The sequence below is a fragment of the Macaca thibetana genome, chromosome 5 (genome assembly GCF_024542745.1).
Source record: "Macaca thibetana thibetana isolate TM-01 chromosome 5, ASM2454274v1, whole genome shotgun sequence".
NCBI classification, from domain to species: domain Eukaryota; kingdom Metazoa; phylum Chordata; class Mammalia; order Primates; family Cercopithecidae; genus Macaca; species Macaca thibetana.
This window is the reverse complement of record NC_065582.1, coordinates 183,700,963-183,713,628: the sequence shown is the minus strand read 5'-3', so window position 1 is coordinate 183,713,628 and position 12,666 is coordinate 183,700,963. Positions and strand designations below refer to the sequence as shown.

Below are 12,666 nucleotides of genomic sequence, written 5' to 3'. Positions count from 1 at the left end.
CACCATGCCCGGCTAATTTTGTATTTTTAGTAGAGATGGGGTTTCACCATGTTGGTCAGGCTGGTCTCAAACTCCTGACTTCAGATAATCCACCCACCTCGGCCTCCCAAAGTGCTGGGATTACAGGCAGGAGCCACCGCACCTGGCCTCCAAGAAAACCTTTTCAAAGAATGTTCCCAACATTAACCTTTGTTTTTCTTCCATTTGTGAGGCTGTCCGCAATGCCGTCTTCTGAAATAAGACACAACTATTTAATTGAACTGACCAGTTCCCAGAAATGGGAGAGTGGTTTAATAGGACCTTTTGCCCCTCAGGTAAATCAATTTTTCTCTACACATCCATCAACGTAGCTGTTACCGTGTGAAGCCTCCATGGGAGCTTCAGAAAAGGGAATGTTGAGGTGCAGAAGATGATCCTCCAAATATGGTGATTTGGCATGCTGAATGCTTTTGAGAACTGAAAGGCTCCAGGAATATGTCTTAGAATCTAGATCCTTCTAATCTTGTTGTTCTTCCCACTCCAAGAGCAGGGAGGAACTCTGTCTCTGGAATTTTCTTATCTGGCTAAGAAAGCTTCTTACCAAAAGAAATACAATTGTCTTCTACATGGTTCCTGAAATCTCATTATCTATTTCAGAAAAGAAGACTGAGGAATGACATTTAGACATGTTAATAAAATGTGCGGCTCTCCTGATATACAGCTAATCACCATATAATAATGCAGGCCTCCTTATTAAAACGGCTCTCTTGTTACTCAAAGTTCACTCATCTCTGAAGCCATATTGCACACTGACTTTCAACAACCCCCCTCTGTGAGATAAGACACTCTAAACAGGCAGTTCTAGTTCTGGGGAAAAGAGATAACAAATCTGTGGCTGACCAACCAATAACTGATCAGTGATGATTCCACATTTCAGATTTTGAGCAAAAGTGGGGAATGTGACATGCAACATGCAAAATGGTATCATTCTGGTCCAAGGCTCTAAAATGAAGTGAGGAGGCCATTCTAAGGACTACCTATATGACCTGCAACCCTGCAAAACAAAACAAAACAAAACAAAAAAACAAGGACTTGCCTTGAACCTCTGAACTGGGCCAAACTGCAATGACCACAACATCCTGGAAAACAGCTGGACTTTGCCAGTGCTGCAACTCCTGAAGAGTGACAACCAATGAGCTCAACGGACTCATGCACTGAGTCAGCCACCTCCACCAATGATCATTCTTTCACAACAACTGTGTATTCACCCTTAGCTTCCTCTGAAAAATATCGACTCCCCTTCCTCTCTTGAGAACGCATATTGGCCTTTAGCTGAACCTGTGTCTCCTGAATTGCAATTTCTAAGACCCCAATAATACCTTGTCTAACTGCTTTGCAGTCTGGTCTTTCACCTCTTCTTGGTTGACAGTAGTAATCAGGAAAATAGAAACAAAACTCATAATGAGATATCATTATAGCCTCACCAAAATGGCCATAATGTAAATGTAGCCAGGGGAAGTGAGGATGTGCAAGAACGGGATCCCGTATGCATTCTCATGGGTGAGACTCTGGGAAGCCATTGGGCATTACTGAATAAAACTAAGCAACAGATTCCCTGTGTCCCAGCACACTAGTCACCTCATAGCCCCCAGAAAGCTGTGCCCACGGGCACAGGGAATGCCCTCAGAGGTACAGCGTGGTTTGTAATGACAGCCACTTGGAAACAACCACACGCCTATTGGCAGTGGGACAGAGACACCAAGCACAGCACAGCCCACAACAGAAAATTCCACAGCACTGCGTGACACACAGAAATACAGGTGGAGCTGAGATGTAGAAGGCTGGGTGAAAGGCTACATGTAAATCACTGTTTACTTACAGTTCAAAAGCAAAGCTAACCGACATTGTTTAGGCTTTGAAGTGGGAAAGCTAGAAAGAAGAGCAACAATGAAAAGGCTACAAAAGTCAGGGCTATAGTTACTTTTGGCAGCAGGAAAGGGGTTCCCATAGGGAAAGCACACAGGGCTCTGGAAATTCTATGCTTTGAGCCAGGTGATGGTTATATTGGGGTTTCCTTAAACATTTTATTTTAAAGATGCTCCTGGCATGTGGTTTATTTAGACTTTTTAAAAAATTTGTGCAGATGTATGTGGTATGTGAGAAAATGCGTTACGTGTATATAATATGTGGTGGTGAAGTCAGGGTATTCAAAGCGCCCAGCATTCGACTTCAATACCTTTGTGTTAAGTACAGTTATCCTATGCTGCTATCAAACACTGCATTTATTTCTTTTATTTTACTGTTATGTTTGTACCCTTCAGCCCGCTTCTCTTCATCTTTGCCCTCCCCGCTGCTCACCCTTCCCAGCCTCTGTGTCTATTTTCCCACTCTCCATCTACATGTGTTTTCTTAAGAAAACTGAAGTAGAGCATTTTTATGTATTTTTTCATGCATCTTTACACATCTCTGTATTTTTGTTTTTCAAGAAACCCAAGAATTCCTTCACCAAACTACAGGGGACAATGTCCCTGTAAGAAAACTTAACTTTTGAGAAGGATCCTGAGGAGCCATTAAAGAACTCCCCGGACACACATGCACTATGCTGTTTAGGTCTTTTCAATGCTTGGTTCTCCCCTGCAGGAGTCAGAAAGAGGGAGAAGAACTGTCAACATCAAACCAGGAAGAGAAGACAAGGAGAATCTACTCTAGACCTGCCACTGGGAACAACTATCTCATGCAGGAAAGAGATGGCCAGTACACACCGTCTGGAATAATAACTTACCCCAAGAAGTGCTGATATCTTCTCCATCTCCTCTTTGTTCACCTGAATGGCGTGGCTTTCCATCACTGTGATTCAAAACCAGATCATATTTGCATTAATGTATCCTTTTTACTAAACGCTAAAATGCTTCACTCCCTGATGAGGACAATAATGACTGCAACTGCCATTTACTCAGCACCTGCTGCATGCCAACCTCTGCACAGGATCTGTCAGGATCCCTGTGTCATACAGGCAAATGGGTGCATTGACAGAGCTGGCCTTTGAGGTGTGAGTGGGCGAGGGGACCGCAATGGCCAGCCTGGCCCTCCCCACACTGTGAATGCCCCCTGGCTGACGTGGTGCCCATCAGGACCTGCGTCAAAGGCAAAGGCAGAAGAGAGCCCTGCATCGGTTCTTGCAGGAAGGTTCTCAAGGTTATAAGGACAGCAAACCAGAATGAGAGACAACCACTAACACATAAAATATCTAGAGAAACCTACTCCTCCTGGGCCAGGCAGCACAGCAGGGATCCCATATGACCAAAATGTCAGAACCTCTAGTCTTTCCACACCAATGGGGAATGCAGTCCAACCCCTCACTACATACAGAAAGGGAAAGTAATAGGCTTGCTACCTCTCCGGTGCCCATGGGATATACTATCTACTCCTAAATAAGGTACAGAGAAATATTCATCCCAAACAGTGTGAAGAACCCTCTAGAAAAATGGCTGTACTTCATCTTTATGGTGACTTACCTGCCAAAATTGGTATCAAAGGAACCTCCAAAGTACAAAATAGTTGCCATAAACCATACTCCTGTTTAACAGGAAGAAATAATATCAATGTCAATTTAAATATTATTGTATCTACATTTTATTGAAAAGCCTATTTTTTTTTTTGAGACAGCGTCTTGCTCTGTCGCCCAGGCTGGAGTGCAGTGGCGCGATCTCGGCTCACTGCAACCTCCACCTCCCGGGTTCAAGCGATTCTCCTGTCTCAGCCTCCTGAGTAGCTGGGACTACAGGCACCCCCCACCATGCCAGGCTAATTTTTAAACATTTTTGGTAGAGACAGAGTTTCATCATGTAGGCCAGGCTGGTTGTGAACTCCTGACCTCAAGTGATCTGCCCCTCTCAGCCTCCCAAAGTTCTGGGATTACAGGCAAGAGCCACTGCGCCTGACCAAAAAGCCTCCTTAATTTTGTTGAGCTAGAATAAAGGAGACCCCTATCATGAGCATGGCTGGTCTCCTACCCAACTTCTACCCCTCTTGCTTGCTCTTCCCAATAAACTTATTTCCCTTAAGTAGGCTATTTTATTACCAAGATCTGGTAGAGATATTTAGAAATATAGATAGGTTCAAGTCAAACATTGGAAGTGGCAAAAAAGAAATAAAAAGAAATATCTGATAGGCCAAGCCCCATTCTCAATTTTCTTTACTCTTTTTCATTTTTAAGATTGATTTAAGCATTTGTAGACTTTTAGACTACCATTTTAATTTCAGAATAGGCTTACTGAATTCCCAAAATTTACCAATAATTCTCATTGATTTTTCACTGCCACTATGGATTAATTTGGGGAACATTAGAATCTTTATTCTAGGCCACCTCCCCTGAGAGCACGGAATCTCTATTTATCTGGGCCTTCCGGTGCTCTTCATGAGTCTCATTTTTTTAATTTTTCCTGCTGCCATGAGAGAGTCCCAGGCTCCATCCTCCAACTCTTGCCCTCATGTTCCCTCCTGCTCCTCCAGACCCATTCTCTGCCCTGCCCTTGCCCACAAGGCGGGGCAGGCCCCTCCAGGTCACATCACCCGGGCCACTCCTCTGCCTTCAGATTGGGCACTGAGGACAGAAGGGAGGGAAACGGGCTGAGCTACTGCCTGTCCCTGGAGGCTTCTCCTTCTGGCTGGTTCCCTTTGCCCTCCCTGGCCTCTGGACACAGTCCCTCCACTCAACACTTCTTGGTTGTTCATTGCAGTGGCTGTCTGCTTCCCAGGAAGACTCTGATTGAGTGAAACTACGTCCATCCCACTATTAATCAAAATCAATGCTCAGCTTTTACGTTAACTATGGCACTGGAAACATCCCACTGAAAGAGGAGGCTCTAAAAAATATTACAACTGTTTTCAACCTAGAGAAAGCATTTTTAAAACTTCAGGTCTTATCATTGCAGACTACCCTTTTCTGAGTAATGCACAGGTTAATTTGTTCTTAGAACTCAAGGTTGCGTTTTCTTCACATTCAAACACAGTGCAGGGTTGCTCCCTGGGAGTGCGGGTGCAAATGAAAAGACATCTCTTGTGAGTCTCCGTCAGCCAGAAATTACAATAAAATGTCTTGCCTTCAGTTTAGAGCAAAGGTCCATTGTAAGTCTGTAGAGTATCTTCAGGTTGTCACGTACATTCTGATTCTTTAAAAGAGTAAAAGTATTTTTAAAAATCAGATAAACTTGGTGGCAGTACTCATTACGGTCTGGAACTGACATGACTCGATGGCAGATGTCATGTATGTGGTAGTATCAACAAACACCTCAACTGGACAAGTTCCTGTCTGTAGAAAGTGCTTCTACTGTGCAAGTGCAAGCTATCCATAGTTGGACACTTCCTCCCAACCTAGGGTATTTCCTTATTTTACAGATTAAGAAACAGAAACACAAAGAAGCCTAATGTCTCAGGTGCAATGATTAAATGGTAGTAGGGAGAGGAGAATGCAGACCTGGCCTCTCTGGAGTCCACAGCTCCATTCTCTCAGCCTTACCACCTTGTACCTGCGCACAGCTGCTGCCACGCTCCTCACTTACCCCTCCATTCTCAGCCCAGGAGATGCACACAGAGGCCCTGGGAGATGACAAACAAGGGTCTGTGTTTGGCTGACAAAGAGGGAGATGGGATGAGATGTGCCCCTCAATACAGAGTCTAATTATCCTTCCCCTAACATGGAGCGCCAGGACCTCTTCTTCAACACCCCATTCTGTCAAACAAATCCCCCAACTCCAGCCCACTCAGACTCAGTTTTCTGCTAAAGGCCTGAGATTAGAGTGAACATCCCATGGGACGAGTGGCTAGCCACACACCACCTGGCACTGTTTTCTAGTCATCTCGGTTGTGGCTCTCCTGTGAATGTCGGGAGAACATCCTATGGAAGAGTCCCTCCACGTCAAGTTCTTAACTGCCACTTGGGAGAATCTACCTGGCTGCCTGCAGGAGCCTTCCGCACCCCAAAGCTGACCATGTGATTCCCAGTCTGATTAGTCCCAGGACAGGCCCGGCTCCCTGGTATGGCGCAGCTGCATGAGGAGCCCCTACATTTTCTCTGGCTCCCCACAGCCATGCCTCCTTCTCCCCAGGTCGGCCTTGCTGTCCTCCACAAAGGCACCATGTTCTCTGAGAGTCTTACTATATCCCTGCTGCTCCCTCTACCTGGAACTCTCTTCCATTTATCTGAACAATTCATGCCACCTCTTTGGAGAGAAGGGTGTAATCTGTGATCATGTAGATTAATGGCTGGACCTCCATCTCCCATCCTCATCCATGCACCGCATGGCTCAACTACAGACACATATCTGGCTGATGAGACATAAATAGAACTGCATCTGAGGCTGTCTCTTTTCTGCCTGGAGTGTGGATGAGTTAAACCCTGAGCCTCAATTTGACCCTGGGCAAGGTACATGTACGTTAACCTTTCTACACCTCAGTTTTCTCATCTGTAAACTGGGACTGATAATTCTGAGATGGACTACTCCTCTTTCTAATATCTCAGCTTCTGTTTGAGAAGTCTTCCTGCCTGACAGCATGGATTCTGAGTAGGAATACTAATCAAGATGCCTGGCCTCCTTGGTGGGGTGTAGACACATGGTACAAGGAGGGAAAGAAAACACTCTCCAAGTGCTGAAACTTTGACTTTTGGACAAGAGAAAAGGTCATGGTTCAGTGCTGCCACCATGCCTACCGGTTCCAGCTCCCTGGGACCCAGGGCCACCTGACTCCTGTTCTTCCCAAGGCCTGGTACTGCTTTTCCTCTGACTCTGTTGGCTACCCTATATCCTTCTGATAAATCTCTTTTTATATTAAGGGAAAGTGCATTTCTGCAACTTATAACACCAAACCCTTATTGGTACAAATCTTCACATCATAGATGATCTGTGAGGATGAAGTACATGAAGCAAATATCCCCAGCTCAGTGCCCGGTGCCTGGCACGGGCTCATATCACCTCTTACCCCCAGCTCAGTGCCCAGCGCATGGCACACGCTCACATCACCTCTTGCTTTGCTCTGATTGCTGGAGCTAGCTCAGTAGCCTGTGTGTTCTTCTAGCAGTGATTTTACCATGTAACTGTTCACTGACAGCTAACTAGAAAGCCTGAACAGAGTGGCCCCAACTGTGACCACACTGACACCACTAGACACCTCTCCTCTGGGGCCTGCTGAGAAGTCTCTCTCTGGGTTCTAGGCACAGTTCTAGAAGCTGTGAGTGCCTTTGTTTCTCCAGATGGTGCTTCCTGATAACAAGGGGGAATCTCTATCAGGGGAGGGCCTGGAGAGACCCAAGACAGTTCCTTTTTTTTTTTTTTTTTTTTTTGAGACAGAGTCTCACTCTGTCACTCAGGCTGGATTTCAGGGGCACGATCTCAACTTACTGCAACCTCTGCCTCCCGGGTTCAAGCAATTCTCCTGCCTCAGCCTCCCGAGTAGTTGGAACTACAGACACCCGCCACCATGCTTGGCTAATTTTTATATTTTCAGTAGAGACAGGGTTTCAGCAGGTTAGCTAGGTTGGTCTTGAACTCCTGTCCTCAAGTGATCTGCCCACCTTGGCCTCCCAAAGTGCTGTGATTATAGGCATGAGCCGCTGTGCCCAGCCTGAGACCCAGGGCAGTTCTGACCATTCTCTCCACATAGACTGAAGAGTGGCCATCCCAGGACCTCTGGCACTGTGGCCACATCACCAGCACTAAGGATTTATCAACGAGTGGCTTTCTGTTCATGGAGCAGGGGACACTGACACCAGAGAGTCATCTGGAAGAGTCACACTATGGACAGATTTCCTAGGAACAGGTGCCATGGAAGAACAGACATCACCCATCCTTATTCAACATTCTCCACCAGAAACGCCAAGGTCAGGACTATTTGTGCTGAATAAGTGAAAATGAATGTTGACAACATTCTTTTTACTATTAGGCTATCAAAAAAATAGAAAAAGCTTCCGGAAAGAAAAGGATGTATTAAAGTTGATAAAACCTTATCTTAAACAACTCACCACAATATTTCTTGAGGAATTTTCATATGTGCTGTTCACTTTAACCGTAATGGATTTTTCACAGTATTTTTCTACTAAATCTTCAAAAGAGGGTACGGCATCACTAGGATCTATAAGCCATGCAGCAATTCTGGGATCTAACCCTACAAAATCAGCAACTGAAGAGAAAAAGGTCATTCAGTCATCCCAGGAAAAACCAATAATTGTTTTTCCTGCTTTGACAAGGCTCTTAAGTTCAAATGAGTAATAGTAGTATTATCATCCTCTCAAATTATAGAGCTAAGGACCAAAGTGACTCTCCATCATTCTCCAGAATTTAGAACCTTTGGTAAGGCAGCCTCGATGAACCCAAGTCCCACATGGCCCATCTCTGTGGGTGTCACATTAAAGAGGCAGATTTCAAGTAGCCATAAAAGAGGAACTCCAAGCTCACTTGCAATTTGGATCTCTCAAAAACATGTTAAAAGCTGTCGAAGTCAGTGTGGTGGGCCATGCTTTCTGCCTCCCCTCTTCCTTGCTCCTCTTTCCCTCAGGCATCCTCTCTGCCAAGTTCTGCCCTCCTCCAGCCTCTCACTGGGCTGTCTTGCACCATGGAGTCTGGAATCCAAGCCTCTTGAGCAAAAGGAAGAAGGGTGGGAGTTGCCTGAGCACACACGACACCCTCGTCGCTGAATGTTGAACAGGTAGTGTGTGCAAGGCAAAGACACTTTGGCACTCTCCCTGAAGTGTGGAAAATCCACAAGACAACTAATGTGCAGCGCCTTGGTACTGTATAAGGAACACCAGGTCTAGATTCTGAATCACCCTCTGAGCCTGGGAGGCCACCTCGCCCCTTCAGTGTTAGTTTCTTCATCCAAAAACTGGGGGGAAAGATTACTGCAATTATCTGAGATACACATGAGAAAACACTTTCTAAAAAGTAAACACGATATTTGCTAAACAAACAAGTGTTTATACCAGAACACTTTAGACATGAAGGGAGAGTCATAAAAGGACGGAGGGCGGGTATAAATTAATAGACAAACTAAATCCTAAAGTGACTGCTTTTTAAGTTACTTTAAAATTTTGAATTGTGCCATACAAAAATGAGTTTGCCTTCAAATAAAACTATAGTCTTAGATCATATCACATTAAATATTATATGTTCCAGCATCTTAAATTATACCCGTCTAAGAGATTTATATTTACCAAAGCAGCCAGTATTATGACTTTCTCACTTGATAGCTAGGAAGTCTCTTACAGTGGCACATTTAGAGCTCTGGATTAGAGAAGTCAGTGGTCCTCTGGCTGCCTGCCACCTCTGTCAGCAGGGCATGATTTTCTTTTTTTTTTTTGAGACAGAGTCTTGCTGTCACCCAGGCTGGAGTGCAGTGGCCGGATCTCAGCTCACTGCAAGCTCCGCCTCCCGGGTTTACGCCATTCTCCTGCCTCAGCCCCCAGAGTAGCTGGGACTACAGGCGCCCGCCACCTCGCCCAGCTAGTTTTTTGTATTTTTAGTAGAGACGGGGTTTTGCCGTGTTAGCCAGGATGGTCTTGATCTCCTGACCACGTGATCTGCCCGTCTCGGCCTCCCAAAGTGCTGGGATTACAGGCTTGAGCCACCGCACCTGGCCCAGGACATGATTTTCTACAACACAGTCTGGTGATGCAGACTGACCCAATAGGACTGTTTCATTCCACTTCCCTTTTCAATGCTCTAATGTTTCAAAAGTAACGGTTATCAACATATATTTTTTAAAATCCTTGGGGAAGCTCTGACAGTATAAGAATGCTCTGGGAAATGGTCCCTATAATCTCTTGCAACTGACAAACTGAAGCTTGCCAGGACAAATCCCACACTAGGGAGAAAATGCCAGTAGCTGAAAAAGAAATGCTAACAAAATGAGATTTAAAACAAGTTCAGAAAATTAAGAAAGAGTAAAAGTTATGAATAAGTAAATAAATCCGAATTATATACTTAGAAATTAGGTGACTGAGAAAAAGAAAAATTATACAAAAAAATGACAGAATCCAGGAGAGAAAAATTTTTTAAAAAGACAATTCAGAAATAAAAACTAAACTGGCAAGACACAAACGCAAATAAACATAATAGCTAACTACTTAAAGTAAAAAAAGATTTAAAAAAGGGAATTTTTTTGTTTGTTTTGTTTTATTTTTTTGAGACGGAGTCTTGCTCTGTTGCCCAAGCTGGAGAGCAACAGCACAATCTCGGCTCACTGCAACCTCCGCCTCAGAGGTTCAAGTGATTCTCCTGCCTCAGCCTCCCGAGTAGCTGGGATTATAGGCCCCCACCACCACGCCCAGCTAATTTTTGTTTTTTTAGTAGAGATGGGGTTTCACCATGTTGACCAGGCTTGTCTTGAACTCCTGACCTCAGTTGATCTGCCCACCTCAGCCTCCCAAAGTGCTGGGATTACAGGTGTAAGACACTGTGCCCAGCCAAAAAAGAGAATTTTTTTTAATAAAAAAGAATCAAGTCCACCAGAACTAAAAAATAAAATAAAATAAAATTTTAAAAAATCAAAAAGAAATGAAGAGACTGAAAATGGATTCCGGACAAAAAAACGATAAATATGACAAAAAGATAAATATGAAAGACAGACAAAAAGATTCAACATATGAAATAGGAAATCAAAGGGAAAAAAACAAACGAACACAGCATTAAACACTATAATTCAAGATGACTTTAGGCAGGGTGCGGTGGCTCATGCTTGTAATCCCAGCACTTTGGGAGGCCAAGGCAGGCGGATCACGAGATCAGAAGAGGCAGATCACAAGGTCAGGAGATCGAGACCATCCTGGCTAAAATGGTGAAACCCCGTCTCTACTAAAAATACAAAAAATTAGCTGGGCGTAGTAGCGTGCGCCTGTAGTCCCAGCTACTCAGGAGGCTGAGGCAGGAGAATGGTGTGAACCTGGGAGGCAGAGCTTGCAGTGAGCTGAGATCGCACCACAGCACTCCAGCCTGGGTGACAGAGCGAGATTCCATCTCAAAAAAATAATAATAATAACTTTAAACTACATAAAGACGTATACATAATCAATACAGTATAGTATTGACACAGAATAGACCTACAGATCAGTGGAGCAGAATTGAGAGTCTAGAAATAAACCCATACATCAGTGGTTGATTGATTTTCAACAAAAGTACTAAGAATGGTGTTAGACACCAACAGCGGGTTGAATTGTGGTCCTCAAAAGATAACTCCACCCAGAATCTCAGAATGAGAACTTATTTGAAATAAGGGCCTTTGCAGATATAATTATGGTAGGAATCTTGAGATGAGATCATCTTAAGTTAGGGTGAGCCCTAAATGTAATGATGGGTGTCCTTATGAGAGACAGAAAAGAAGGTGACATATAGAGACACACAGAGGGAAAAGGCCACATGAGGATGGAAGCAGAGACTGGAGGGATGTATCTACAAGTCAAGGAGTGAAAAGGACTTCCAGCCACCACTAGAAGCTAGGGAAGAGTCACAGAATGGATTTTCCCTCAGAGACTCCAGAAGGAACTGTCAACACCTTAATTTGGACTTCCAGCCTCCAGAACTGTAAGAAAATAAATTTGTTGTTTTAAGCACTCAGTTTTAAGTTACGCAGACCTAGGACACTAATACAGACCCCTACCTCACACCATATGCAAAAATTAACAAAAAATGGATCATAAGCCTAACCTCGGAGAGAAAATGATTAAACTCGTATAATAAAAATATTAGTAAATCTTTCTGACCTTGGATTAAACAATAATTTCTTAGGTTTGACACCAAAAACACAAATGACAAAAGAAAACACAAATAAATCAGATTTCCTTAAAAAAAAAAAAAGAGTGCTTCAAAGGACATCAAGAAATTAAAAAGACAAGTCACAGATTGGGAGAAAGTATTTGCAAATTGTATATCTGACAATAAACTCATATTAGAATATAAAAATAATTATTTCAAATAAACAATAAAAAGACAACACAATTTTAAAATGGGCAAAATATTTGAACAGACATTTCTCCAAAAAAAGATATAAAAGTGGCCAATAAGCACATGAGAAGATGTCCAATATCATTAGCCATCAGTATAATACAAACCAAAACCACAAGGTGTAACACTTCACATCCACTTGGATGACTAAAATAAAGATAGACAAAAACATGTATTGGGCAAGGATGTGGGGAAATTACAATGCTATATACAGTGCTGGTTAAAATGGTGCAGACCTGTTGGAAACAAGTTTGGCAGTTCCTCAGAATGTTAAATACAGAGTACCACATGACCCAGCAATTCTACTTCTTCTAGATATATACCCAAGCAAGTTGAAAATATATCCATGCAAAGACCTGTACACCAAAGTTCACAGAAGCATTAATCATAACAGCCAAAAGTGAAAACAACTCAAATGTCCATCAGCTGATGAATGAATAAACAAAATATGAATATTATTCAGCCATAAAAAGGAATAAAGTACTGATATATGCTACAACATGAATGAACCTTTAAAACACTAGGCTAAAAACCACCAACAACAAAAAACTACATCAGGCTAAATGAAATAGGTCAGTCACAAAAGGCCGCATATGGTATGATTCTATTCATGTTAAATATTCAGAATACACAACTCCAGAAACAAAAATCAGCAGATTAGTGCTTGCCAGAGTCTGAGAAAGGGGAGATGGGGAGT

At 43.3% G+C, this 12,666-nt stretch overlaps 1 protein-coding gene across 2 annotated transcripts in view; it reads right to left on the bottom strand.

Moving 5' to 3' along the window:
* POLN (DNA polymerase nu) overlaps window positions 1-12,666 on the bottom strand; it is a 156,696-nt gene that overhangs the window by 95,060 nt on the left and 48,970 nt on the right. Inside the window, exons 7-10 of one of the 2 annotated variants that reach the window (XM_050792314.1) lie at window positions 7,997-8,154; window positions 5,082-5,150; window positions 3,495-3,555; window positions 2,762-2,826 (exon numbers count right to left, since the gene is read on the bottom strand). In XM_050792314.1, the coding sequence (XP_050648271.1) occupies window positions 2,762-2,826; window positions 3,495-3,555; window positions 5,082-5,150; window positions 7,997-8,154 (353 nt within the window). The remainder of the gene's footprint in view (window positions 1-2,761; window positions 2,827-3,494; window positions 3,556-5,081; window positions 5,151-7,996; window positions 8,155-12,666) is intronic. The other variant, XM_050792313.1, reaches the window with a different exon arrangement.